The sequence below is a fragment of the Schistocerca nitens genome, chromosome 12 (assembly GCF_023898315.1).
Source record: "Schistocerca nitens isolate TAMUIC-IGC-003100 chromosome 12, iqSchNite1.1, whole genome shotgun sequence".
NCBI classification, from domain to species: Eukaryota; Metazoa; Arthropoda; class Insecta; order Orthoptera; family Acrididae; genus Schistocerca; species Schistocerca nitens.
This window is the reverse complement of record NC_064625.1, coordinates 98,301,867-98,328,006: the sequence shown is the minus strand read 5'-3', so window position 1 is coordinate 98,328,006 and position 26,140 is coordinate 98,301,867. Positions and strand designations below refer to the sequence as shown.

Below are 26,140 nucleotides of genomic sequence, written 5' to 3'. Positions count from 1 at the left end.
CTATGTGGATGAATCACATGCCAATAGTATTGTCACTTCAGTCTGGCATCTGATGGGCTTACTTTCTCCACCTTTCCTCTTATAAAGAATTTTATTATTATTTTTTTTTTTTTTTACCCTTCCTCATCACCTCTGATAGGCAGACATACTACACATATCAAATAAAGTTTTGCATCACTTCAGTTCTGAGAGTTCCGGAACCTGTATAGAAAATTGGAATAGAGATCAACATAAACATCATTTCCACCCTTTTTATTGCTCAGGAAAACCATACACTGCATGTTGTACCACAATACAGCGAGACCTTCAGAGGTGGTGGTCCACACTGCTGTACATACCGGTACCCCTAATACCCAGTAGCACGTCCTCTTGCATTGCATGCCTGTATTTTTTGTGGCATACTATCCACGAGTTCATCAAGGCACTATTGGTCCATGTTGTCCCACTCCTCAACGGCGATTCGGCAGAGATCCCTCAGAGTGGTCACGTCATCCATAAATATCCCTTTTCAATCTATCCCAGGCATGTTCGATAGGGTTCATGTCTGGAGAACATGCTGGCCATTATAGTTGAATGATGTCATTATCCTGAGGGAAGTCATTCACAAGATGTGAACGATGGGAGAGCGAATTGTCGTCCATGAAGACGAATGTCCTGCGGATATGGTTGCACTATCGGTCAGAGGATGGCATTCACGTATCGTACAGCTGTTACGGCACCTTCCATGACCACCAGTGGCATACATCAGCCCCACATAATGCCATCTCGAAACAGCAGGGAACGTCCACCTTGCTGCACTCACAGAACAGTGTGTCTAAGGCCTCCAAACATGTCAGGGTTCCTCCGAGCCTTAATCCATAGGTAGCAGTCATCCACTGCAGTAGTAGCCCTCGGGTGGCCCGAGGGAGGCATGTCATCGACAGTTCGTGTCTCTCTGTATCTCCTCCATGTCCGAACAACATCGCTTTGGTTCACTCCGAGACGCAAGGACATTTCCCTTGTTGAGAGCCCTTCCTAGCACAAAGTAACAATGCAGACGTGATCGAACCGTGGTATTGACCGTCTAGCGATGGTTGAACTACAGACAACATGAGTCGTGTACCTCCTTCCTGGTGGAATGACTGGAACTGACCGGCTGTCGGATCCCATCTGTCTAATAGGCACTGCTCATGCATGGTTGTTTACATCTTTGGGTGGGTTTAGTGAGATCTCCGAAACAGTCAAAGGGACTGTGTCTCTGATACAATATCAGCAGTCAACGTCTATCTTCAGGAGTTCTGGGAACCGCGGTGATGAAAAACTTTTTTTGATGTGTGTAAATCTGTGTTGCTGTGCTTGCTATGAACAAGGATATAACAAAACTGAAATGGGAATATTAAATACCGCCATAAAATAACATAGGCTACTTGGAGAAGTTTTTGTTAACTCGCACTTTTATTTACATCTTCACACTTATCTTAGACATACTTTGACAGTGTGGACACTAATACGAGAGTGGTTTGCTCAATTTTCTCACCTCTTTCATGTGTCTTCCTCTTGCAATAAAAAATGAAAGGTAAGTGGCAGCAGAGATATAAATATTCAAACAAGCTTATAATCAACACTAAAATACATTAAGACACAAAGAATATAGGATTAATTTATGTTGCAGCCAAAGGAGGTATAACAAGACATAACTCATCCTGCTAACATGTTCCTAATTAAATCTCATACACATTCCAATATAATTTACTCATTACATGGTAGCACAGAGCCATACTGAAAGGTTGGAACATTGCATCAATTAGTATCCTCCAGTCTACTTCTGAATCAACTGTAAGTGTCTCACGCCTCCCCTGAAGCAGAGCTTGGAACAACTTCCCTTTCCTCAAGACATTTAATATGACTACATTCTATCACACCTGTTTTACTTTTAAGCCCCTATTACACAATGCACGTAAACCATACACCTATTCACCAGCACCCCAAGTGTGCATATCTGTAACTACAGGCTGGTTCACATAGACCACATGGAAACACCTGGTGCACATGCATAGTAGATAGTGATAACATGTGAAACGCAAACAGAACTGTCTGATCTCTTGTAAAGTCGTTCATTCTATCAAGTGAAACACAAGGGGGACCGTGTGACTTTGGAATGTCATTCGTTCAAATTATTTATGTGACTCAGTGTTCCCATTTAAGAAGAAATGTATTAATTGTTATTCTCTTATGTAGGTTACTACTATTCTGAAGCACAGACTCAACAGTTAGTTTTATATTACGACACTTGGTTACAACAGGTATATGTATTTATACTGCATTTTGTACATGGAGCTTTTGCCCTGCCAGCGACAGTAAATCTTCGAATTTGGGCAGAATGATGACGAAAAAAAAGCCAGACGTTGTTAAATTCAACTCTGGCTGGAAATAAGGGACAAAGGCTGGGGATTATATTCACTACTTATGAAAGAACTGAGGCTTGAACATCCGGATGAATTTAGGAGCTTCATGAGGATGGACATGGCCTGTTTCGAGAAGCTGCTGTCTATGATATAAGACAGATTTAGCAAGTGTGACACAGTCATGAGGGAGGCTGTCTCACATTCTTGAAAGTAAGAATTAAATCATATTTTTATACATTTTATAATCAAACTGGTAAATGCCCCGTTATGTTTCAGGCTGGTTGTAACATTATGTTCCCTGGCTACTGGGGAATCTTTTTAGAGCCTAGCATTTAGCCACAGAATGGCACAGCCCACCTTTTCAAAAGTAGTTGTGGATATACGCACTGTAATTTGCAACACTCTGAAGGACCGATACGGAAGGGTGCACTTGTGTTATTTTTCCAAGTTTGGAATATATATGTGCTACTCAGTTTTTTTGCAGTCCTTGTCTGACACATTCGGCCAAACTGCACTGACTTTCTCTCCTATCACTGCCAGTTTCTCTTTTCTGGCATGCTGAAATAAAGCAAGAGATGCAATCAAATCAAACATGAACTTTCGTAAACTAAGGCATTACAATACAAATTGAAAATCACCGTATAATGTTTCATGCATATTACTCAGAAAGAAACAATTGCCAACGTATTGTATTATGATAGAGTGGGTCATATATACACCTCTCCTCGCTGTATGCCGGAATTAAGACGCTTAAAGTCTCTTTGCTCCATTTCATCTCCAGATACAAAGCAATCAATACAAAAATGCTTTCATAAACAGCTAGTATAAAAGTCTAATGAAAAAAAGTATTTTTTCTGCATTTATGAAACCTACTTACTGGGGAGGGCAGGGAAGGAGCAGGAGCAGAAAATCTCCAACACAAAAATCTGAAATTAGCCACTAGCTGCCGAACAATAAGCAAATAACAAGCAGAAAGCACTGTGTTACCCCCTTCTGCGCATGCGCAAGTTATCGCTGCCTACTGTGCATGCGCAGATTGACATCAGTTTAGAACTGCTGTCTATTCTGGCGCACAGATAATGTGTCTGCTAATTTTCGTAGATTCACCCGTTCTACCGCTAGATGGCTGTCGGGCTAGACCAGTACCGTTTGTGGTGGATCATTGTGTAATATTCACTTTATTGGCATTCATCCTACAAACTCTCTTCAATCCACTATCTGTTCCATTCAACACTCTTTCAAGTCCTTCGGTGATACTCACTTTGTATCTTCTCCATGGACTTTAACCCCTTTCCAAATTCATCTTTTGTTCAATGTACAGACTGAATAACATCAGGGCAATGGATGGTTACAGCATATCTGCAAGCTGGGATGATGATAGAAATTTTACCACATTCACAGCACTTGCTGGTTGGCTGATTTATTCTGTGTCATCAGGTCCTGCCTTGGAGACACTATGCAAGCCAAGGAATAAGAACGGCCCTGATATTACCAATGACATCACGGGTAAATTAAAAAAAAACTGTTATCTACCAGGGACAGACAAATGGAAACCAAACACCCGCCACAACAAGACCGTGGAATGATTTCATTCAAGAGTAATAACAACACGCATTACGACATCCCACTGGGAGAAGAAGCAATCGCAATCAATTCCTGTTCTGTAGAGGGCGTTTGGCCACCGACAGATCCACAACAGCACCCACTCTTGCATTTCCTCATCAGACTGAAACAGACGTCCGTGTGTGTCTTTCCTCAGGACCCCACAGACATGAAAAATCACGTGGTGAAAGATCTAGGCTGTATGGAGGATGTTGCAGTGTTTCCCAGATTACTGAAGCATAGCCTTCATCCAATTGGCAGTGTGGGGCAGGTATTATCGTGCAACAGGATGATTCCTGTCTGACAGTGTTCCTGGGTGGTTTGACTTTACGGTACGTCACCGTTACTGACAGTGTCTTCGTAGTACTGAGCATCGATTGTCATTCTGCACTCGAGGAACTCAATGAGCAGAGGGGCCCTAAAGTAGAAGGAGGAGGTCATTGTAATCTTACCAGGACTTGTGTGAACAGCTTCAGATTTCATTAGTGGGAGTGATGTGGGATGTTTCCACTGTTGGCGTTGCCTGCCCCTACACTGCCAATCAGAAAAAGGCTAGAATGAGATTTTCCCTCTGCAGCGGTGTGTGCACTGATATGAAACTTCCTGGCAGATTAAAACTGTGTGCCGGACCGAGACTCGAACTCGGGACCTTTGCCTTTCGTGGGTCAAATTCTCTCAAACAGGAATCAATCATCTCATTCTCCAGTGGGATAAATGCCTTAATGTGTGTGATGATTACTTTAGAATGGAACCATTCCACAGTCCTGTTGTCGTAGATGTTCGATTTTCACTGACTGCCCCTCATATATATTCAACTGGTACCTGTTAAGACAGACCATTTTAGATATAGTCTGAATTAATGTATCTGTGATGTTCCGAATAATAAGCAAACTTTGTTATGGAAGGTCTTTGTAAATGACAGTACAATACACAACATGTCGTTTATGAGAAGCACTGTATTTATTTCGAGAATATTATGTTGGACTCTAGTCTTAACTTCCAGTGTTAACTGCAGCACTTCAAGAAAGAACACCCGACAAGACACTTACTGGCAAGGGTGATGAAATAACAAGGTGAGCAAATGAACAATAAGAAATTGTAGTCTCAGAGCAAACTTGACATCATTCTCAATATCATGCTAATGAAGCAGTGGAACATCGCGTTCTCTTCACAACTACTGCTTCTCTTTCACATCTTCTGGTTCCTATAACTGCAGTTAGGTTTCTGTACAGATTGTAGACAATATTTTGCTCCCTGTATTTTATTCCTGTTAATTCAACATTTCAAATATTGTACTCCTGTAAACACTGACACTAGGAAATCTTTCACTAAATCTGCAAATGTTATAAATGATGGTTTGACTTTCTTCTATCTGCCTCCTAAGATAAGTCATAGGGTCAATAATTGCCTTGTGTGTTACCGTAACACTCTGATACCGAACTGACATTCCTCCGAGACTGATTCTAAAAGTTTTTCCATTCCTCTGTAAACAGTTCATCCTAAACGTTATATTCTTGCTTTTTCTTCTTCCCGCTGGCTCCCAATGAAAACATTTTTATGGACTGTAAAAACTGTCAGTTATTTACTTATTTATTTTTTATTTATATATTATTCAGCCCTGCTCCAGTTTTTCCTTTCTGTCTCAAATACTGTTGACATTATAAGATTTTTGTTGAATATCAGATTATAATTCTAGTTTATCACCTTACCTATGATGGTCCCCCTGAGGCCGAGGGGCACCGTGTAGCCCTCCCGCACATTTATGACTCGGTCCAGTAGACTGTACGTGGCCGTCGTATCAGGCGCGAGGTTCCCGTCCTGAAGTTCGTGCTTTAAACAGACACACATGTTACTGAAGCAAACTCACCTCAGGTTTCTTTCATGGAATGTCACGACTTGCACAACAGCTGTATCTCAGTGTATTACAAACAATCAGTTTTAGTCAGATAACGGACTGCTCTCAGGTACAAAATATCGCTTACAGAACATATGTCAGAACATGACAAATGTATCTACAACAATGCCAAAGGCCTTAAAGAATTTGACTCACACATAATGTAAAAAGTTAATGGGGTGAAGCAGATGGTTGTGTCTATGTGATCTTTATGAAAAAAAGATGTAAAGATGACGCAATGAGCTGCAGACAGGCATAACAAAAAGATTTGCACACAGAGTTTATGGCTAAACCTTGCTCAGAAAAGAAATGTGCATACATGCGCGCGCGTCACCCCCCCCACACACACACGGAGGGGGAGAGAAGGGAGGGGGGGGAGAGAAAGGAGGGGGAGGGGGATAGGGAGAGGAAGAGGAGAGGAGGAGCAGAGGAGGAGGAGAGGGAGAGGAGATGGGGAGGAGAAGGGGAGGGGTGGTGAGGGGGAGGGGAGGAGAGGGGGAGGGGGAGGAGAGGGGGAGGGGGAGGAGAGGAGGAGGGGGAGGAGAGGAGGAGGGGGAGGAGAGGAGGAGGGGGAGGAGAGGAGGAGGGGGAGGAGAGGGGGAGGGGAGGAGAGGGGGAGGGGAGGAGAGGGGAAGAGAGGAGAGGGGAAGAGAGGAGAGGGGAAGAGAGGAGAGGGGAAGAGAGGAGAGGGGGAGGGGGGAGAGGGTGGGGATGGGAAGGGGGGAGGGGGTGGGGATAGGAAGGGGGGAGGGGGAGGAGAGGGGGAGGGCGGAGTGGGAGAGGGGGATGGGGAGGAGAGGGGGATGGGGAGGAGAGGGGGATGGGGAGGAGAGGGGGAGAGTGGGAGGGGGAGGAGAGGGGGATGGGGAGGAGAGGGGTAGGGGAGCGGAGGGAGAGAGGGGGAGGAGAGAGGAGGAGGGGAGGAGAGGGAGGAGAGAGGAGGAGGGGAGGAGAGGGAGGAGAGAGGAGGAGTGGGGGAGGCGAGGAGAGGGGGAGTGGGGGATGGGGGAGAGGGCGAGGGGGGGACAGGGGGAGGGGGAGAGGGACAGGGGGAGGGGGACAGGGGGAGGGGGAGAGGGACAGGGGGAGGGGGACAGGGACAGGGGGACAGGGGGAGGGGGACAGGGGGAGGGGGACAGGGGGAGGGGGAGATGGGGAGGGGGGAGATGGGGAGAGGGGAGAGGGCGAGGGGGGAGAGGGCGAGGGGGGAGAGGGCGAGGGGGGAGAGGGCGAGGGGGGAGAGGGCGAGGGGGGAGAGGGCGAGGGGGGAGAGGGCGAGGGGGGAGGGAGCGGTGAGAGGGGGAGGGGGAGAGAACGAGGGGGAGAGGAGGAGGAGGAGAGGGGGTAGAGGGTGAGGGGGACGAGAGGGGGAGGGGGACGAGAGGGGGAGGGGGGCGAGAGGGGGACGAGAGGGGGAGGGGAGGGGGGCGAGAGGGGGAGGGGGACGAGAGGGGGAGGGGGACGAGAGGGGGAGGGGGACGAGAGGGGGAGGGGGACGAGAGGGGGAGGGGGACGAGAGGGGGAGGGGGACGAGAGGGGGAGGGGGACGAGAGGGGGAGGGGACGAGAGGGGGAGGGGGAGGAGAGGGGGAGGGGGACGAGAGGGGGAGGGGGAGGAGAGGGGGAGGAGAGGGGGAGTGGGAGGAGAGGGGGAGGGGGAGGAGAGGGGGAGGGGGAGGAGAGGGGGAGGGTGAGGAGAGGGTGAGGAGAGGGGGAGGGGGAGGAGAGGGGGAGGGGGAGGAGAGGGGGAGGAGAGGGGGAGGGTGAGGAGAGGGTGAGGAGAGGGGGAGGGGGAGGAGAGGGGAGATGGGGAGGAGAGGGGAGATGGGGAGGAGAGGGGAGATGGGGAGGAGAGGGGAGAGGGGGAGGAGAGGGGAGAGGGGGAGGAGAGGGGAGAGGGGGAGGAGAGGGGAGAGGGGGAGGAGAGGGGAGAGGGGGAGGAGAGGGGAGAGGGGGAGGAGAGGGGAGAGGGGGAGGAGAGGGGAGAGGGGGAGGAGAGGGGAGAGGGGGAGGAGAGGGGAGAGGGGAGGAGAGGGGAGAGGGGGAGGAGAGGGGAGAGGGGGGGAGAGGGGAGAGGGGGAGGAGAGGGGAGAGGGGGAGGAGAGGGGGGGGAGGAGAGGGGGGGGAGGAGAGGGGAGAGGGGGAGGAGGGGGGAGGAGGGGGGAGAGGGGAGAGGGGAGGAGGGGGGAGGAGGGGGGAGAGGGGGAGGAGAGGGGAGAGGGGGAGGAGAGGGGAGAGGGGAGAGGGGGAGGAGAGGGGAGAGGGGGAGGAGAGGGGAGAGGGGGAGGGAGGGGACGGGCATGGAGATATGTTTGCAGCTCATGTTGATTTTATGTAAGTATGACACACAAACACATGTAAATTTATTATTCCCATTTCTCTTATTTTAAGACCAAAATGTAAAACTTAATGTTTATGCCCATTATCAGACACAAGACTTTCCTCCATGTGAAGTGACAGATGCATCACATCACAACAGTATCAATGACATGCCAGCCACTCACGTTTCACTGTCTATCGATCTATTGAACCTAGTATTTGCATTTAAAATTCCTTAGTGTGGCATAGAAACAACTGTAAAATACCAAGGATTGAAATAATCTCTTCTTCTTCTTCTTCTTCTTCTTCTAAAAAAGAATCGTATTGACCAACTAGGATCATGTTAACAACTTCAGTTCCTCCTCTTCCTTTGTTGTTGTTTCCTATTTTTCCAGTATTCCCTCATTTTCTCCCCATGAAATCTATTTCTTTCTTCTGTCCATGTTGTTACCAATTTTTTATTTCTTCTGCTTTGAAAGCCTTCCAAATTTAGTATTTAATTTTTAAAACAGTTTCTTTCTGCTATTTCTGATTCTTTGATGTTTCTTTCTAGATTTTTCCTTACTTCTGTAATCCATGCTGTTGTCAACTTCTTCTTCCAGAAATATAGGAGTATTTGTTTTGTTAGTCTGTTTCCATCCATCCGGTAGAGGTGTCCGTGAAAGGTTAATCTTCGTTTGGCGATTACTTCAGATATTTTCTCTATAGTTTTGTAGATCTCCCCACTACTTCTTATTTTCAAACCATCTGCACCCATTATTTTTCTAATAATCCTTCTTTCCAGTATCTCTAGTCTGTCCATCTTATAGTTCATCGTTAGGCATTCATTCAGATCCATATAAACATTCTGGTTGTACCACTGTGGTGTAGTGTTTTAGTGTTTAAATAATCTACTTATTCAGATTTTATTTACTGGCTTTATGCTTGACTTTCCTTCTTTTATTTCTTTTGTTTGCTGTAACGATTCACTAAACGCAAGTAAACGAATGAGAAAACCATAAAGAAGTCTTTATGAATTTAATATTCTCTAAACCAGATTAAACCATAATGATGTGTTGGATCAGTTACATATCATCATTGATTATTTCAACCATCTGCAGACAAATAAACAGCATTGATATGTCATGGATTTTACCTCACATTATTCTGCAGCAACTTGAATCAAGAATTTGCACGAGGAAACCACTTCAGTTCTTCGTTACACAATATTCTCATCAGTGAAACTTAAACCTATAGGTGATGTAGTTAATGCTCGAAAATTCTGCTTGCTGCATACATCCCTTAAATAGGAATTCTATAGAGTTTCCTGCCCTTCTGACCTTCAAAAGCGCAGCAGAGAGAACAATACTGCAGCATTATTTCAGTGGAAACTTCCGAAATATGTATCATTCGTATGCTAAACATGAACATGGGGACTTAATTTGGATGGGAGTGTCACGTGAAGTGATTAAAGCCAATTGTGAACATCAGATGGCAGCAAGGAAGAAGATGGCACAGACTATTCATTTTGGGACTATCCACCATTTCAGCAGGAATGGAACTGTGAACAACAAAAGATTGAGAGTTTGCATACAGTATGTTTGTTCTAAAAGCCATTGCAACATGGCAGATACTCTATTGCCATTTCTGTCACACAGCTCCGAGTTGCAATACAATACAGAGTTTGCAATGCCCTGTTCTGATAAAAAAGCAAGGACACCTGAAAACATCGTCATTGTGAGAGCGGCAGTCATCGGAAGCGTAAAAAGATCGACACGTTAATATGCACTCCATCCACAGATGAACTGGGAGTCTGTGACTGGGAGTCTGTGAGAAAAAAATTGTTACAACTAAATTTACAATTCCATCTGTATAAAATGCTGGTGGTTTAGCAGATCAAAGTTACAGACTTCCAACAATTAGACAACTTTGCTGTGTGTATGCTGATGACCTATGAGGATGATCCAAATGAAATAGTGTTTACGGGGAATGAGGTACACTGCTAGTTAAATGTGTCAATTAACAAACAAAACTATCACTTTTTGGGTCCCTAAACAGCTTCGAGGTTCATTAAAGATCTCTTCACTCCTCAAATATGACTGTTTGATGTGCCATACCTGTTATCGGTGTTCTTAACTGAACTTTATTTTTTGAGAATGTAATAATAGTGACTACGAACACTGAATATTATGTACAAATGCTGAACATTTTCTTTCAGCCAGAATTACGGAGATGGTAAATAAAGATGCATAGTGTTTATTTTCAACAATATTATTATGCAACACTGCACACTGCAAATGCATCCATGGCAATTGTGAGTAACATTTCCCCTGGATGCCTCATTTCTCATTTCGGTGACATGCTGCAGCCACCAAGATCATCATTCTTGTCTGCTCGTGACTTTTTTTGTGGGAATATTTGAGAAGAGCTTGTCTATGTTACAAGCCCCAAAGTTTAATAGAGTTTAAAGCTGCCACTAAAGAAGAAGATGGACTTGACTGACCAATGCTCATTGCACCAAGCTGTGAGTAACTTCCGGCATAGACTTAAAAACTGTGTTCAAGAAGACACCTGCCTCTTGGATGACAAAATTTTTTATAAGTGATCATGCAAATGAAACAGCAGTTGCTTAGCTTTGATTTTATACAAATGCTGTTTTTCCTTAACAATTAACATATTACAATTTGAAAACCATATGTTTCCTATAAGTCAACCCATAGTATTTCCACTACAACTGAGGATCTGCCTCAAATGAACATTTGTGTGTACACTTGTTATATGACCTGACTTACCCTGTACAGAAGCCTCGGTTTCACATGCATGCCAACATTCTTGCTTGCTAATTTCTTTGCCTGGTGGGCATCCACGATCTCCATGAGCATTTCACCGACTTCCGGTTCCAAATACTGTGATCCACAGGGCCTCCGTTCAACAGACGAACAGTGCTGGTTGCGGATCCACATATTTATTTGTGAAACATAGTTCCAGCTAGTAGAGAGAATGCAAATAGGACATGAGTTTTGAGCCTTGCTTGCTTTGAGTGTTAATTTGGGAGTGTAATTGTTAGGAATTCGACATACTGAAGCACAATGTTGCAAAAAAAAACATTACACACTAAATAATATGGACTGAATTTTGTAAACACTTTCAAAGAAGGAATCTTCACGGAGGAACTACAAAAGTAGGAGGATATATTTTGTATTAAATTCCATCAAAGGATTTAGAAAGCCTGCACAAAATACACATTAGGGAAAACCTTCCTCGTGGACCAAATCAAACAATGGAAAATCCAGGATGGAATGTAACAATAAAGTGAGAAGGAAAGTTGCTACTCACCATACAGCAGAGGCGCTGAGTCACAGATAGGCACAACAACTGCAGTCTCAGGCAACTGAAACCACACTGTGAGCAGCAGCACCAGTGCATGATGGGAGTGGCAACTGGGTGGGGGTAAGGAGGAGGCTGGAGTAGGGAGGGGGAGGGATAGTATGGTGGATGTGGCAGACTGCGAAGTGCTGCAAGTTAGACTGAGGGCATCGGAGAGGTGGGGAGGGGGGAGTAGTGGAAAAGAAGATAAATAAAAAGACTGGGTGTGGTGGTGAAATGACGGATGTGCAGTGCTGGAATGGGAACAGGGGAGGGGCTGGATGAGTGAGGACGGTGAGTAACAAAGGTTGAGGCCAGGAGGGTTAAGGGAACGTAGGATGTATTGCAGGGACTGGTGGAAGAAAGGAGCTCTGAGGAATGACACTGTCCCAAATTTATTATTATTTCTCGTTCGATCTGCCAGATACATTTTACAAAGAACAGATAAGATTAATATAAATCACAATAAACGTTTGGAACTTACAATGTGGAAACAAATTATATCGGTTATTACATTATAATTATGTCAGGGAAACTACATTATTACATTAAATGGAACAAAAATAACATAAATTGAAGACAATTAATTACACAGTGACATTAAGATTATGGAGTCATTTCCTAGCATTGTCCGTTAACTTGTGGAGTGACATCAGAGAGCCGTCTCTGAAACCGTAAATGTTACAAACCAGAAGATGGTCCATTGTTTGTACCTCGCCACAGTCGCAACACGAATCGTCTGTATAGCCCCATTTGGTTGTTTGCTGTCTGCATCGTCCAACTCCCGTGCGAAACCTGTTTAGGGCCAACCAGTGTTTCCTGTTGAGATTGAAGCCTTCAACCCTTTTGGTTCGGTCGTGGATTAGGTGATGGTTTTCCACAATGCCTCTTCTCAGACCCTGCCATGCATTCTTCCATTCAGCATTGAGACCCTCTGTGCCCAATGTTCTGCTCCAGGCGATACGTTTCCTGGTCTTGAGTCTCGTGGGTCCTCCCATGTCGGCAGGTATAGGTAGCCTTGGGTTTGCCTCAATTTTTTCTACTATGTCCTGGGTTGCTTTCTCCCTACGTATGGAAGCAGAGCAATGTTTGCCAGCACCAGAAGCCACTCAATGGGGGTTGGCCTGAGAATACCGGTGACGGTTCTGAGTGGCAGCATTTAGTTGTACATCCACTTTTTGGCGTGCAGGCTTCTGCTCCAGACTGGGGCACAGTATTCTGCAGTGCTATACACCAGTGCCAGTGCAGCAGTTCGTAGAGTGGCAGCATCACAACTCCAAGTGGTGCCTGCCAGTCTGTTGAGCAGGTTATTTCTCGTCTTTAGCTTTTGGGCAGTATCAGTTAGGTGTTGTCTGAAAGTCATGCTGCGATCTAGCTTAATACCGAGATATTTTGGGAAATTCTTGTGGCTTTACCATTTATAACCAGGCACAGTTCCCCTCCTTGTTGTTTAGATGTATGACTGTGCTTACTGCTTTTGTCACATTGATTTTTAGATGCCATGTGTCATAGTATTTTTTCAGTGTAGCTAGATCTTCATTTAGTGTTGATTCCAGGTTTTCAAACGAGATACTTTGTGCTGTAATAGCTAAATCGTCTGTGTAGGCAAATTTACGTGAGTGCAGATCAGGCACAGCTGCTATATAGATGTTGAAGAGCCAGGGAGCTAAGACTGATCCTTGCAGAAGACCATTTTTTAGGGTATGGCACTTGCTGGTTTCACCATTTAATTTGACCCTGAACTTCCTTTCGCTCAGCATGTTGTTCATGAGCTTCAACGATATTTTGCATTTGACTATCTTTGCCAGTTTTAACATAAGACCATTTAGCCATACAGTGTCGTACGCTGATGTCAGGTCAATGACGGCTATCCCTGTTTTCTTCTTTTCCTGAAAGCCTCGTTCAATGTGTGTGGTAAGTGCCAGCACCTGGTCGCAGCAGCTTCTTCCTTGTCTAAAACCTGCTTGCTCCACTGGTAGTTGTTCCTCCAGTACTGGTTTAAGTCTTTCCAACAGTATCCTTTCGAACAGTTTGTAGGTTATGCACAGACTGTTCGAAAGGATACTGTTGGAAAGTGAAACTTCTCCAGAGAAAACTATAAAATTATCAAAAAGAACTGTTTGCTATGGTTTACCTTCAGGAAGAATGTCAGTACTTCCAATGGAACCATTTAAAGGTATGTGCAGTATCCCACTGAAGGCGCAGAAGAGATTGCCACATGACTAAAGATAAGACAGACAAGAATTGCAGATGACACACGCCACTGTCTGGCAGCACAGCAAGCGTAGGCTTCTGTAGCCACTGTTATCTCCACTAAAATGTTTCCAGATATGTGACAGCTTTGTAGTGTTGCCTTTCAGACCAGTGTTTCGGCCACTGTTGCTAGCACCTTCTTCAGGGTGCTATAATTATGATTGAGCCACTGCTGTATTCATATTGTACATAGTCTAATTTAATCCCGCTCACAGTGTTAGTTTGCCAGGACTATTACTGAACTATATACACATACATCCACGATGACCAATAGATGTAATGTAATAACTTCAGTTACTCTTAATTCTTTGGAGTCTCCTATTTATACAGTAGTTCATCTCCCCCTGATGTTGTCTATTCCTTTCTTCTGTGTATGTTGTTGTAGTTTTATTATTTTTTCTGGTTCAAAAACTTTCTCAATTTAGTATTTTATTCTTTTAGTTGTTACCTATTCTCTGATTTTATTTTATTCTATTTCTTGTCTTATTTTTGCAATCCATGTTATCTTTTACTCCTTTTTTCCAGAAGTCCAGCAATGTTTGTTTCTCAGCCTAGTGTCACTTATTCAGTAGAGGTGCCCAAAGATGATCTTCTTTCTGTACATTTTGGTAACGCTCCTCATTACTTCTTTCTATCCAATCCTCTGTTGTTTGTACTGTACCAATTATTTTTCTATTCATGCAACTTTCAAGTACCTCTGTTCATTTGTGTTAGTGATAGCAGCTTTTATTTTAATTTCTGTTGGCTGGCATTGGCAAATGGACAAGCAAGTTCAATGACTTGGCATTTTCATCCCAAGGTGTCTCCAGTGGCAGTTGAGACAACTCAGTGGGTCATGTGTTTTCGGATGCTATGGTTACTGCAGCACTTGACAGGGCAGTCTCAGAGTGCCATTAAATCCATAGGCCGACTACTACTGGATGCAGAAATGATGGCAGCTTATATCTATCATCGCAGTTCTTGTTGGCAGGATGCATCAAATTTTAAATTTCCGCTATTTATCTTTCTCTAGCAAATATGTGGCTGCCTGGTTACTATGCAAGCTTCCTGGATCTGTATAGTTTTGCTTGAATCAGTGCCGTGTTCTGCCACGGTTGACTTGTTGTGTTGTTGGAACCCTGTATGCCAACTGTATACCATTGGGTATGTGTTAACATAACTTCCTGCCTCACCAGTATGTACTATTCTGCACTCACAGCTAACTTCACAGACTCCATGCTTGTGCAGCTTGTCAGTGCATCGTCCATGGAGCCTAGCACATCTATGGGTGACAACAGATAGGGCATCCAGCCACCCTTTAAACTAGCCATGGCACATACAATGATAACCACGATGACACAATTAAAGTAGTAAATGAGTTCTGCTATTTGGGAAGCAAAATAACTGATGATGGTCGAAGTAGAGAGGACATAAAATGTAGACTGGCGATGGCAAGAAAACCGTTTCTAAGGAGAAAAATTTCTTAACATCCAGTATAGATTTAAGTGTCAGGAACTCTTTTCTGAAAGTATTTGTATGGAGTGTAGCCATGTATGGAAGTGAAATATGGATTATATAGACAAGAAGAGAATAGAAGCTTTCAAAATGTGGTGCTACAGAAGAATGCTGAAGATTAGATGGGTAGATCACATAACTACTGAGGAGGTATTGAATAGAATTGGGGAAGAGTTTGTGGCACAACTTGACTAGAAGAAGGGATTGGTTGGTAGGACATGTTCTGAGGCATCAAGGGATCACCAATTTAGTATTGGAGGGAAGTGCGAAGGGTAAAAATCATAGAGGGAGACCAAGAGATGAATACACCAAGGAGATTTACAAGGATGCAGGTTGCACTAGTTACTTGGAAATGAAGAAGCTTGCACAAAATAGAGTAACATGGAGAGCTGCATCAAACCAATCTCTGGACTGAAGATTACAACAACAACAACAACAACAACACCACTAGTTATGTGAGCTTTCAAAAGCTTCTATTTTCTTCTTGTCTGAACTGCTTATCATCAGTGTTTTGGTTACACACAGAACTAAACTACAGACAAATACCTTCAGAAAAGACTGCCTAACACTTAAAATCTATATTTGATCTTAACACATTTCTCTTCTTCAGGAATGCTTTTCTTGCAATTGCCAATCTACGTTTTACATCCCCTCTCATTCAGCCATCAGCAGTTATTCTGCTGCTCAAATAGCAGAACTCACCTATTCTTTTTAGTCTCTCATTTCCCAATCTAATTCCCTCAGCATCACCTTATTTAATTTGACTACATTCCATTATCCTTGTTCTGCTTTTGTTGATATTCATCTTTTATCCTCCTTTCAAGACAATGTCCATTCCGTTCAACTGCTCTTCCAGGTCCTTTGCTGTCTCTTACAGAATTACTATGAATCTACTCCAGGGGCCTAGCTTTGACTTAAGTCTTTCAGTGTTCTGTCAAATCACTCTTGCAGTATCATAGCTGTAAATATCTGATGCAAAAAACCATCACCACATACTTATTTTAGTTTTTAATTATTTCTATGTTATTATACAACAGGTGAGATATTCTTGACCATTGATTTCTTCATTTTAAATTTTTTCAGACATCTACTTCTCTTAATACTTCTCTTAATACTACCAAGTATAAACAAAAGAGGCAGCTGTTACACAAAACTTAACACTAGAAAGTATCATGGATTTTATCTTACTCTTTCCCAGGGAAGACATCACTAGCGACAAAGCAGTCGTTGCCAACATTTGACGTGAGGTACTGAAACAAATCCGGAAACTCCCTCACGTATGCTGCCACAACATCCACTGCACGTTGACTGTACAACCAGGTCGTACCTTCTTTCCGTGTGTAGCCGGGAACCTGGAGTTGAGAAAATTTGAAATTAATAAATAGAACTATTCTCAAACATTTTATGTCATAACTGTTTCCAAATAATGATACTGCTAAATAATTCTGAAAAAGCCCTAGCAATATGAAGGGGAGAGGGGGCGGGGGGACACACAGAGGCAGTGATAAGCAGGCAGGCACAGAGAAAGGACGATGGAAAAAGTTATCTTCCAATGCTTTAATCAAATTGGGACAAGTAGGGACCTTTGTTGGGGAGAGGGAGGCACAGGATGGGAGGGGTTAGTGAAAGTCAGTGGGAATTAACCGTGTACGAGTGTATAGGGTAACTGGAAAGGACCAATAGAAGCAATAATGGGGGATGATTTGGTGAAAGGTTAAAGCAACTGGAGGCACAAGAAGGAAAAATGAAATAATAGTTCTGTGAAGAAGTTGGAAAACCTCAGGCTTGTTTAGCCCTTGAGCTAGGTTTCGACATTTATAAAAATATCTTCTTCAGAAGGAGTGGGCCTTGTTACATCGCATAGCGGTAGATTACACTAGCTGAAGCTGAGTGGCTCTTGTCATATATAAAATTGACATAAAAACCAGAAACATCACATGCCGTGATTTAAGACAACAGCCAGATTACACTCAGCATATGTCAGAATAAATGCGTAACTGTATTTGCCAAGTGGTAAAAGCTCTTGTCTACATTAAATTATGACAGGAGTCCAAAGAATAAAATATCTGCATAACGTAAGTATTTTATAAACATCAAAACCTAAGTTATGGGCTAAATAAACCTTTGGTTTGCAACTGGTTGGCTGATTTTTTTCAACCTCTTCAAATTTATACAGTTGCTGAATTGCAGACATGAAGATTTTGTAATGGTTCCGTGTTGGGAGAAACTGAATGCACAAAACTGGTGTCATCTGGGTAGGTGAGAAATTGCCACACAAAACACTCAAGTGAGACCATTATGACAGGCTGGTGTGGACATTGTGACACAGGCTTCAGGATATGAATGCAGAATGTGTGTAATCGTATGAGGGAATGACGAGGAGGAAGTACAAAAGTAATTAAAAGTTTAGTTAAAAATTGTGATCGAGTAGGTCTTAAAATTTAAAGCAAAGGAGTGTGAGCTGGCACTCACAACAGGAAAGAAGGATACTGGGTGGAGAGCAGCTGTAAAAGGTGGAAAATTTCACGTACTTGAGCTGTGTAACACAGGAAAATGGAAGAAATGACAGAGATAAGTGAATGTTCAATGCAAGCCAACAGCTGTCTGAGACATGTGAAGGAAATGAAATGTAATAAAGAAATTTTCCTGAAAAGTGGACGTCAAGATGCTGAGCACTCAAGTGAGACAGAGCATTATCAGCAACTGACAAAGTTTTATATGGGTTTCATTATGGGTCCCCATTTGGCTGGCCAGTTTAAATGTACAATATCCAGATTTGTGGAGCATTTGGGTGACAGTGGCCTGATGGTGGACTGAGGGCAGGCATATTCTTCTTCAAGGTCTGACATGTATTACAGTATTGTAGTACTTTTAAGTGATGTGTTGTGTACAGTAGCAAAGGTGATCCTTGATTAAAAACTTATCATCATTCTCCTTGTGTTTCCATTTGATTCTAGCCAGTGGACAAGTTACTTTACTTTAGGTACATTCACTGTGTGCTTTTATAGTAGAGTCAAAGGCAATTTTGTTATGTGCATTTTTCCCCACCCTCCTCCTGAAAAAAAAAAAAAAAAAAAAAAGATGTCTGGAGGGGGATAGGTAGCAAGATAAATAAAACACCTAGTATTAATGTGACAGCATATTGTCCCCAGATTATGAGAATGTTTTCTTTTGAAAAACTTTCAACATTGTTTGGATGAAGAGTTTTCAAGATTGTTTGGATGAAGAGTTATTTCTTCCTTAGTGGGTTGATTTTAATATTTTTATATTAAAGCAAATAACAGAAATAAATGAGACGTGTGCTGTCAATAATTGACAGGTGTATGTTCATTTTCAATATGACAAAAATACACAACGTATTTCAAAAATAATTCATCAAGAAGTAACACCGAAATCAGGCAAAAAATAACAACAAAACTTTGCAAAATCTTTTCCTGTACCTGTTTACTAGTTTTCTCAGTTTTGTTTTGCTCTGTTACATACTGTATACTAATTCTATACACTTAACAAACACGAGTCAGGAAGGATCGAGAAAAAAACAAAGTTAAATGACATTCTTCAGATGTCAGACAGTTAGAACAAAAATGGAAAACTGGAGAATTTAAAATATTAGGGAGATAACACAAGAGGAATCCCTACAAGAGAAGACTGAGGATAAAAAATTAAAATGGTACAGGCATGTAAAGATAGTCTGCAATGTCGAAGGCACCTCAGAAGAAGCCCAAGATGGATATGGGAGGCAAGAGACTGAGGGGAAGGACAGGGGACAAGTGGCAAAAGGGTAGGAAGACAGCAGCTAGATGAGTGAAGCAGCTATAGCAAGGTTATTGGAAGATTGGAGATGCTGGAGAGGCTCTTGTTCCAAGCAGATTCAGTCGGCGGCAGGAAGCTGTACAACATGGCTGAGAACCACTACCTTCCATAGGTGTGGGTGAAAAGGGCTAACTTAAAAGCTTAATGCATGAATGTCTGGGGCAATTTCAACCAAATTTTGTTTGCACATCGTTCATTACTTGTATCAAACAATGGAAACTCCAGGTATTCAACAATGTAGGAAAAGACAGATTGATACTTAACGTAAAGAAGACACATGAAGTTGCAGACAGGCACAATGAAAAGAAACTTACATGAAGCTTTCGGCCATAGTCTTCATCAGTAAAACAAACAAACACCATTCACTCACACAAGCAAGCACACCTCAGGCGCACACAACCACCATCTCCAGCATTTCAGGCCTGTCTGCAACTTGACACATCTTCTTTAAGATGAGTAGCAATCTTCCCCTTCCAACATGGCTCATTACTTGTATAATTACTTGTAGGGAAATACTGTGTGGGTAATTTGTATCTTATGTGAGTTATTCGACATGTCAACCACGTCTGAGCACAAGACTGAAAAGAGCCAATAATTTTGGCAGTGTGTTTTGAGGGTACAGATCCTGGCACGTGGAAGAGAGCCACAGATATAGTTTATGTCATCTCTGGAGGGGCATGCTATAAACTAGTGGAGAATCAGGCAGCTGTGAGTGACAGATTTTACTAGATATGACAATCTGTTACTGTTGTAAATATGCCTCAAATGAAGTGGAGCCTATTGGACAGATCTGACAGAAAAAAAAGTGAGACTACTGTGAAGAAATGAAACAGAATATCAGTAACAACATCGACTGCAGGCATATGGGCATGCAAAAAGTTAGTATAAAATAAAATAAAAATGTGTGGAGCAAAGGTTGTGACCAGCCAAATGAATCATTTGCACAGACACATCCAGATGAAATGATGCTGCAGTGACCACAACTACATGACAAAGGGAGGAGAGGAGTTTGACTGATACGAAAATGAGTTTGAGCTGTAACTGCCTCTCACCTCTTCATTCCTCTTGTTGAACTTGAGATTGAGGCCAAGGTTCAGCTTGGCAGACGAGGATGCCCCAGCCTGCTTGATGATGTAGACGGTGCCTGTGATACGTGACAACAGGTGTGGTGAGATGCTCAGCCTCTGAGCTGCCTGTCCCACTGCAACATAAACAATTTATATTAGTGCTGAAGACAGAGTGGTTTTTCTGGAAGTGGAGCTTTTGCCCCCTCCCAAATGGGTCCTTGAAATTGCTCAAGCTGTTTAGTGAGAGAGGGAATATCAAACAGCCAGCCTTTGCCATCCCAGGGTAGTGTCAAGGTCAATAATTAAGTGATATATTGCAAATCATATTTTTGTAGTGTCACTTCCTCGAACAATACGTGTAGCGTGAGGCAAATCTATACAACTTAACATTCATTTTGATGGTGTAAACACACTGATAATGCTTTTGCAGTATGACAAATAGTCACCACCAGTAATCTCTTGATTCTTTAAAGAATCAAACTTCCATGCAAAACAGCTTCAAATTTGTGAGTACTTTACACCGAGTTAATGCACCAAATAGTTGCCTTTAAGCACTTTGTTGGAAGTTGCCAATTTCTAGGAAATTTGTACTCCATTTTTATTGAAAGGTACTTTCTCAAGTAGCTCAATGTTTGTGATGTCAGCATCTCTTGAATCACGCATAGTACAATGACGCACTTTTTGAGCTACATTCAGTGATATATGCGGACACTGTAAGCAAAACGTGTTGCTAATAAAGTTGTTAGAAAAGGACTAATAAATTAAAATGCTGTACGTGGTGCTGCTGTTTTACTGTACGAACAGTGGAAATGTATGCGATTCTTCAATTTCTCCAGGCGTATTTTATGACGAAATAAATCAGCTGATGTACATCAATGCACCTGTTGATGGCAATGTGGTCAATTGCCGAAATATTGTGTCCTATGCGCACTCACAGCAGGCTGTTCACCCGAGATTTATTTCGTCAGTCAAAATGTAAGTGATAAACGTTTTTCCTTTTGTCATTTTGTGCGAGATTCCAGTGAGAAACAGTTTTGAAAAGTTTTGAAATTACATGTAAAGTTAGTTAGAGGTCACTAAGTGCTCTCATTCTCAAATACTAGATGAATAAAGTGCTTTTGCACACTGGCAGTTACACTGCCTTGAGACAAACGGAAGTTTTCCTGTAATACTTGCCTTACTGCATTAAATGTTTAACACAAGCTTATACATCTTAATAACTTGTCATAATCAACATTTAAAATTGTTAAATTTGGTTATTAATTATATGAAATATTGCAAATGAAATTTTTGTAGCCCCTGGAAGCTACTGGATAGGCAACCTGCAAATGGCTTCAGGTACTGTGCCCTGGCCCCAGCTTCCAGGAATGTAGTTTAGTAATATAGATGGCCTCATAAAATATTGTTTTTTGCTCCATCCAAATGGAAGGTCCTGCCATCATGATGGATGCCTCAGCGATTAACTGGCGTTCCATCTTTCGAAGGTTTTCTTCCGGCTCCTCCGCAAACAACGCTATATATCATATGGAATTACTGTGTGCCAAAGGTATAATGTAACTGGCTACAAAATACAATTCTCTGTATTTATCCCATCCATCTCTAGAACCATTTCGCTAACTTACATGAAAATGTGTGTTTCATTTTATGTCCAGGATAGTAGTTATAGATGAGTTCTGCTGTTCTTTATGCATTCTGTATAAATTAGAATATTGGCAGATAATTCTTCATCAATAAAAAAATCACTGTATTTAAAACAGTCATAAATCAATAAATTCTCTCTGTAGCTTACGTGAAACAACTGCACAGGGTTAGATGTTTCCTTGTCAGTGGGATGTAACTGCTCTTAAAAGCTACTACATATTGCTATTTTTTGGCCATCCGCATTTTCAAAAAACAGTCCCGTATGTGATCTCCATTTTTACCGTCGTATTTATTTTCGGATTACAGTGACAAAAGTCATGGGATACCTCCCAATATTGTTCTGGGCCTCGTTGTGCCCAGGGTAACACAGCAACTCGATGTGACATGGACTCAACAATTCATTGGAAGTCCCCTGCAGTAATATTGAGCTGTCTATGACTGTGAAGTGTTGCCGGTGCAGGATTTTGTGTACGAACTGACCTCTCGATTGTGTTCCATAAATGTTTGACGGGGCTCACATCGGGTGATCTCGGTGGCAAAATCATTCCTTCAAATTGTTCAGAACATTCTTCAAACTGTCACTCAGTGACATGGCGCACTGTCATCCATAAAAATGTATTCGCTGTCAATAACGACGATAGAGTGTTCCATTTACATTAAAATTTCACAATGACATTTCTTCAATCATGTCTTCCTTACAAATTCATTTTCTGGAGATAATATGACACCACAGAAATTTTTATTTCTACGATTTTTTGGCCTTCCTGTAGACTCTAAGACAAGAGGATTAGATCTCCCTCCAACCTATATTTTCCAGTACAATCACACACAAATTAAGTAAGAAATTACCATTTTCATCTTCAGATCATTAAGCTGAAGTAGTAGTTAATTCCAACAGTTGAAAAAACTATACTATCATTATTTTTGCTCAACATTATTCGACTACTGTATTTCCAGCTTTTGGTTTTCCTATGCAGTTTTTCTCAACAAACATAAGAGAATGTAGTCAGTATGTTAAAACAACAAACATCCAGCAATCAACTACAGACCCACATAGATAACACTGAAATTCATCAGTAACCCAACTGAATATAAATTTTTAGACATATTGGCTATTTGCCAGACCAAGACGTGTACCTGTGATCTTTGCCTCTGGGGGCAAGTACTCTACCGACAAAGTTATCCAAACACAACTTTCGACATGCCCTCACTGTATTACTTCCGCCAGTACCCCTTTCTCCTACCTTCCTCACTTTTTCCCTACCCTGAGTCATGCTTTGATAGCTCAGTCAGTACAGCACTTGCTCAGGAAAGGCACAGATCCCAGGTTCAAGTCCCGGTGTGTCACACAGTTTTAATGTGCCAAATATGCACACACGCCCACCGCCTGCGCACGCACGCACGCACACACGCACACACACACACACACACACACACACACACACACACACACACACACACAAAGATGTATAAGGTCATAACTATAACTGATAACAGTGTTAGCTGTAGAAGGCATTAACACAGAGAGATTTCTGTCAAATGCCAAAATATTTCAGTGGGAAGACTTTAAGAACAGAAAGCCAGCTCACCAGTCATATAGTTGGCCTGTATGTTCTTGTACGTTCTGAACAGCTGCGACAGGTCGGGCTCTACCGGCACTGACACAATAATCTTCAGGCGCAGGGTTCTGTTGTCCATTATACTCTCCTTCACCTTGTGACACAAAAGACAGATTATGCAGTTTTTTTTATGTTCCATGGACCAAAATTACAAACTCTCACTACAATATGGGACAAGTCACAGTTTTACAATATTACTGCATATCTTCTCTGTGGAAAAAACAGCAAAATGCTCACCGTTTACATGACTCCTTAAGCTCATTTTACTTAATTTATTTCTCGCACTTGGTTTATATACACACAAAATGACACATTCAGAATTCTTCTGTCTAATAGAAGGGCAGGAGTTATAAAGCAGATATGATTTCAGTTTGCATTTGAAGTTTATTTTATTAACCACTAGTAGGGGCCTGAAAAATTTGCAGTTTGCAATAAATGCAAATATAAACACAAATTCTGGCTCACAATGCAAAATTATGTAATAAATAACATTTCATAGTGAACTGTATTGGGATGAATTATTTTATCAGAAATAGTTTGAAACAGATTTACTTTCTGTACACAAATACAGACGAAGAGAAATTTGTTAACATCCAGTATAGATTTACGTGTCAGGAAGTCTTTTCTAAAAGTATTTGTATGAAGTGTAGCCATGTATGGATATGAAATATGACGATAAATAGTTTAGACAAGAAGAGAATAGAAGCTTTCGAAATATGTGGTGCTATAGAGGAATGGGTTGGGTTATTTGGGGAAGGAGACCAGACAGCGAGGTCATCGGTCTCATCGGATTAGCGAAGGAAGTCGGCCGTGCCCTTTCAAAAAAACCATCCCGGCATTTGCCTGGAGCAATTTAGGGAAATCACGGAAAACCTAAATCAGGATGGCCGGACGCAGGATTGAACCGTCGTCCTCCCGAATGTGAGTCCAGTGTGCTATAGAAGAATGCTGAAGATTGGATGGATAGATCACGTAACTAATGAGGAGGTACTGAATAGAACTGGGGAGAAGAGGAATTTGTGGTACAACTCCATTAGAAGAAGGGATTGGTTGGTAGAACATTTTATGAGGCATCAAGGGATCAACAATTTAGAACTGGAGTGCAGCGTGGAGGGTAAAAATCGTAAAGGGAGACCAAGAGATCAATACACTAAGCAGATTCAGAAAGATGTAGGGCGCAATAGTTACTTGGGGATGAAGCAGCTTGCACAGGGTAGAGTAGCATGGAGAGCTGCATCAAACCAGTCTCTGGGCTGAAGACCACAACAACATGCAAATACCAAAAGTGTACTCAGTTTTTGGTTACTGGTATTGCAAATCATTTAGTGAAGTCTTATTTCTCAAGATAAGTGTGTCTAAGTAAGTGTCTGCATAATAAAAAGTGCTCAAAAACAACATTATCAGTGTGTTCGATGCTTTGGTGTCACACCAACTGAAAGTCTTCACCTGGTGAGCGAGTACAGTTATTTTTGGTTCCACTTCTATACTACATGCATTGTCAGTCCTATATGTAACATATTCAAGAATTGTTTAATTGAATAGATACAAAATCTACTCACCAAGCGGTGGCAGAACACACACATAAAAGATGGTTGAAATTGGCAAGCTTTCGGAGCCAGTGGCTCCTTCTTCAGGCAGAAGAGCTGAAGGGACAGAAAGAGGGATGAAGGAAAAGAACTAGAGAGGTCTAGGAAAAAGGGGTAGATTTTGGGAAAGTCACCCAACTGCAGGTCAGGGGAGACTTACCATAGGGGATGAGAAAGAAAGACTGATTGTTGGGGACTGCATCAGACGAGATTTGAAAACCTGAGAGCTTAAAGATGGAAGACAGGGTAATATGCAGACAGAGATTACTGCTTAAACATGATGCATGAGTTAATAAGAGTGAAAAGCCAAGCGCATTGTAGGTAAGAGAGGTGGGAAAGAGGGGGGGAGGGGGGCTTTGAAAAATAGATGGGAAAGACAATGAAACATGTAGAAGACTAAAATATAGTGAAGCAAAGAGAAGTGACACTGAAGAAATGCTGAGACAGAAGAAATTAACATACATTAAGACCGGGGGGGAGGGGGGGGGGGGGGTGCCGCCTGTGATGAAACAGGTGCCGAAGTCACAAATGTCATGTTGTAGAGCATGCTCTGCAACAGGATACTATGAGTTGCTAGTATACACCCTCTGCCTACACCCATTCATCCTAATTGTATTTACAAGTTGTTCTTTAACAAATATTTATTTTTCAGTTTTCTGCATCCAATATTATGGGGAAGGTTGAGGGAATGAAGGACAAGGGGATGACTTCAGCAAGCCAGAGTCTTTTTCTGAAGGTCCCATGTGGAGGAATACAACTGGAAAGAATAATACTGCACAATTTCTCCAATAGGAATCCCTCCCAGAAGGGCAAGATCAACCTGTGTCTCAAAATAGTATCATACCAGAAAGGCCTCCATTCTTTAAATAATCTAGCTCCCATGTATAGAACATCTTTGACCCTTAACTGCTCTAGTGGGATCCTGGAGAACACCAGGCAATATGAATACAATGCATAGTATGTGAACAGAACAACAGATGGCACCAGTGAAGTGATGCCGTTTAACATGGAGTGTTGGATGTGGTGTTTCTGGTAATATTTTGCAAGATAAAGAGAAAGAGGTCTCAGAATGCCTCACAAGAGTATTAATGTAAGATGTTTTTCATTATCTCAGTTAGTGTTTC

The 26,140-nt window shown here is 42.4% G+C and overlaps 1 protein-coding gene across 1 annotated transcript in view; it reads right to left on the bottom strand.

Annotated features, from left to right (window-relative positions):
- LOC126215118 (5'-3' exoribonuclease 1) overlaps positions 1–26,140 on the bottom strand; it is a 185,714-nt gene that overhangs the window by 61,285 nt on the left and 98,289 nt on the right. Inside the window, exons 19-23 of the mRNA XM_049941772.1 lie at positions 23,401–23,524; positions 20,156–20,304; positions 16,479–16,642; positions 10,970–11,165; positions 5,696–5,816 (exon numbers count right to left, since the gene is read on the bottom strand). Coding sequence (XP_049797729.1) covers positions 5,696–5,816; positions 10,970–11,165; positions 16,479–16,642; positions 20,156–20,304; positions 23,401–23,524 — 754 coding nt within the window. The remainder of the gene's footprint in view (positions 1–5,695; positions 5,817–10,969; positions 11,166–16,478; positions 16,643–20,155; positions 20,305–23,400; positions 23,525–26,140) is intronic.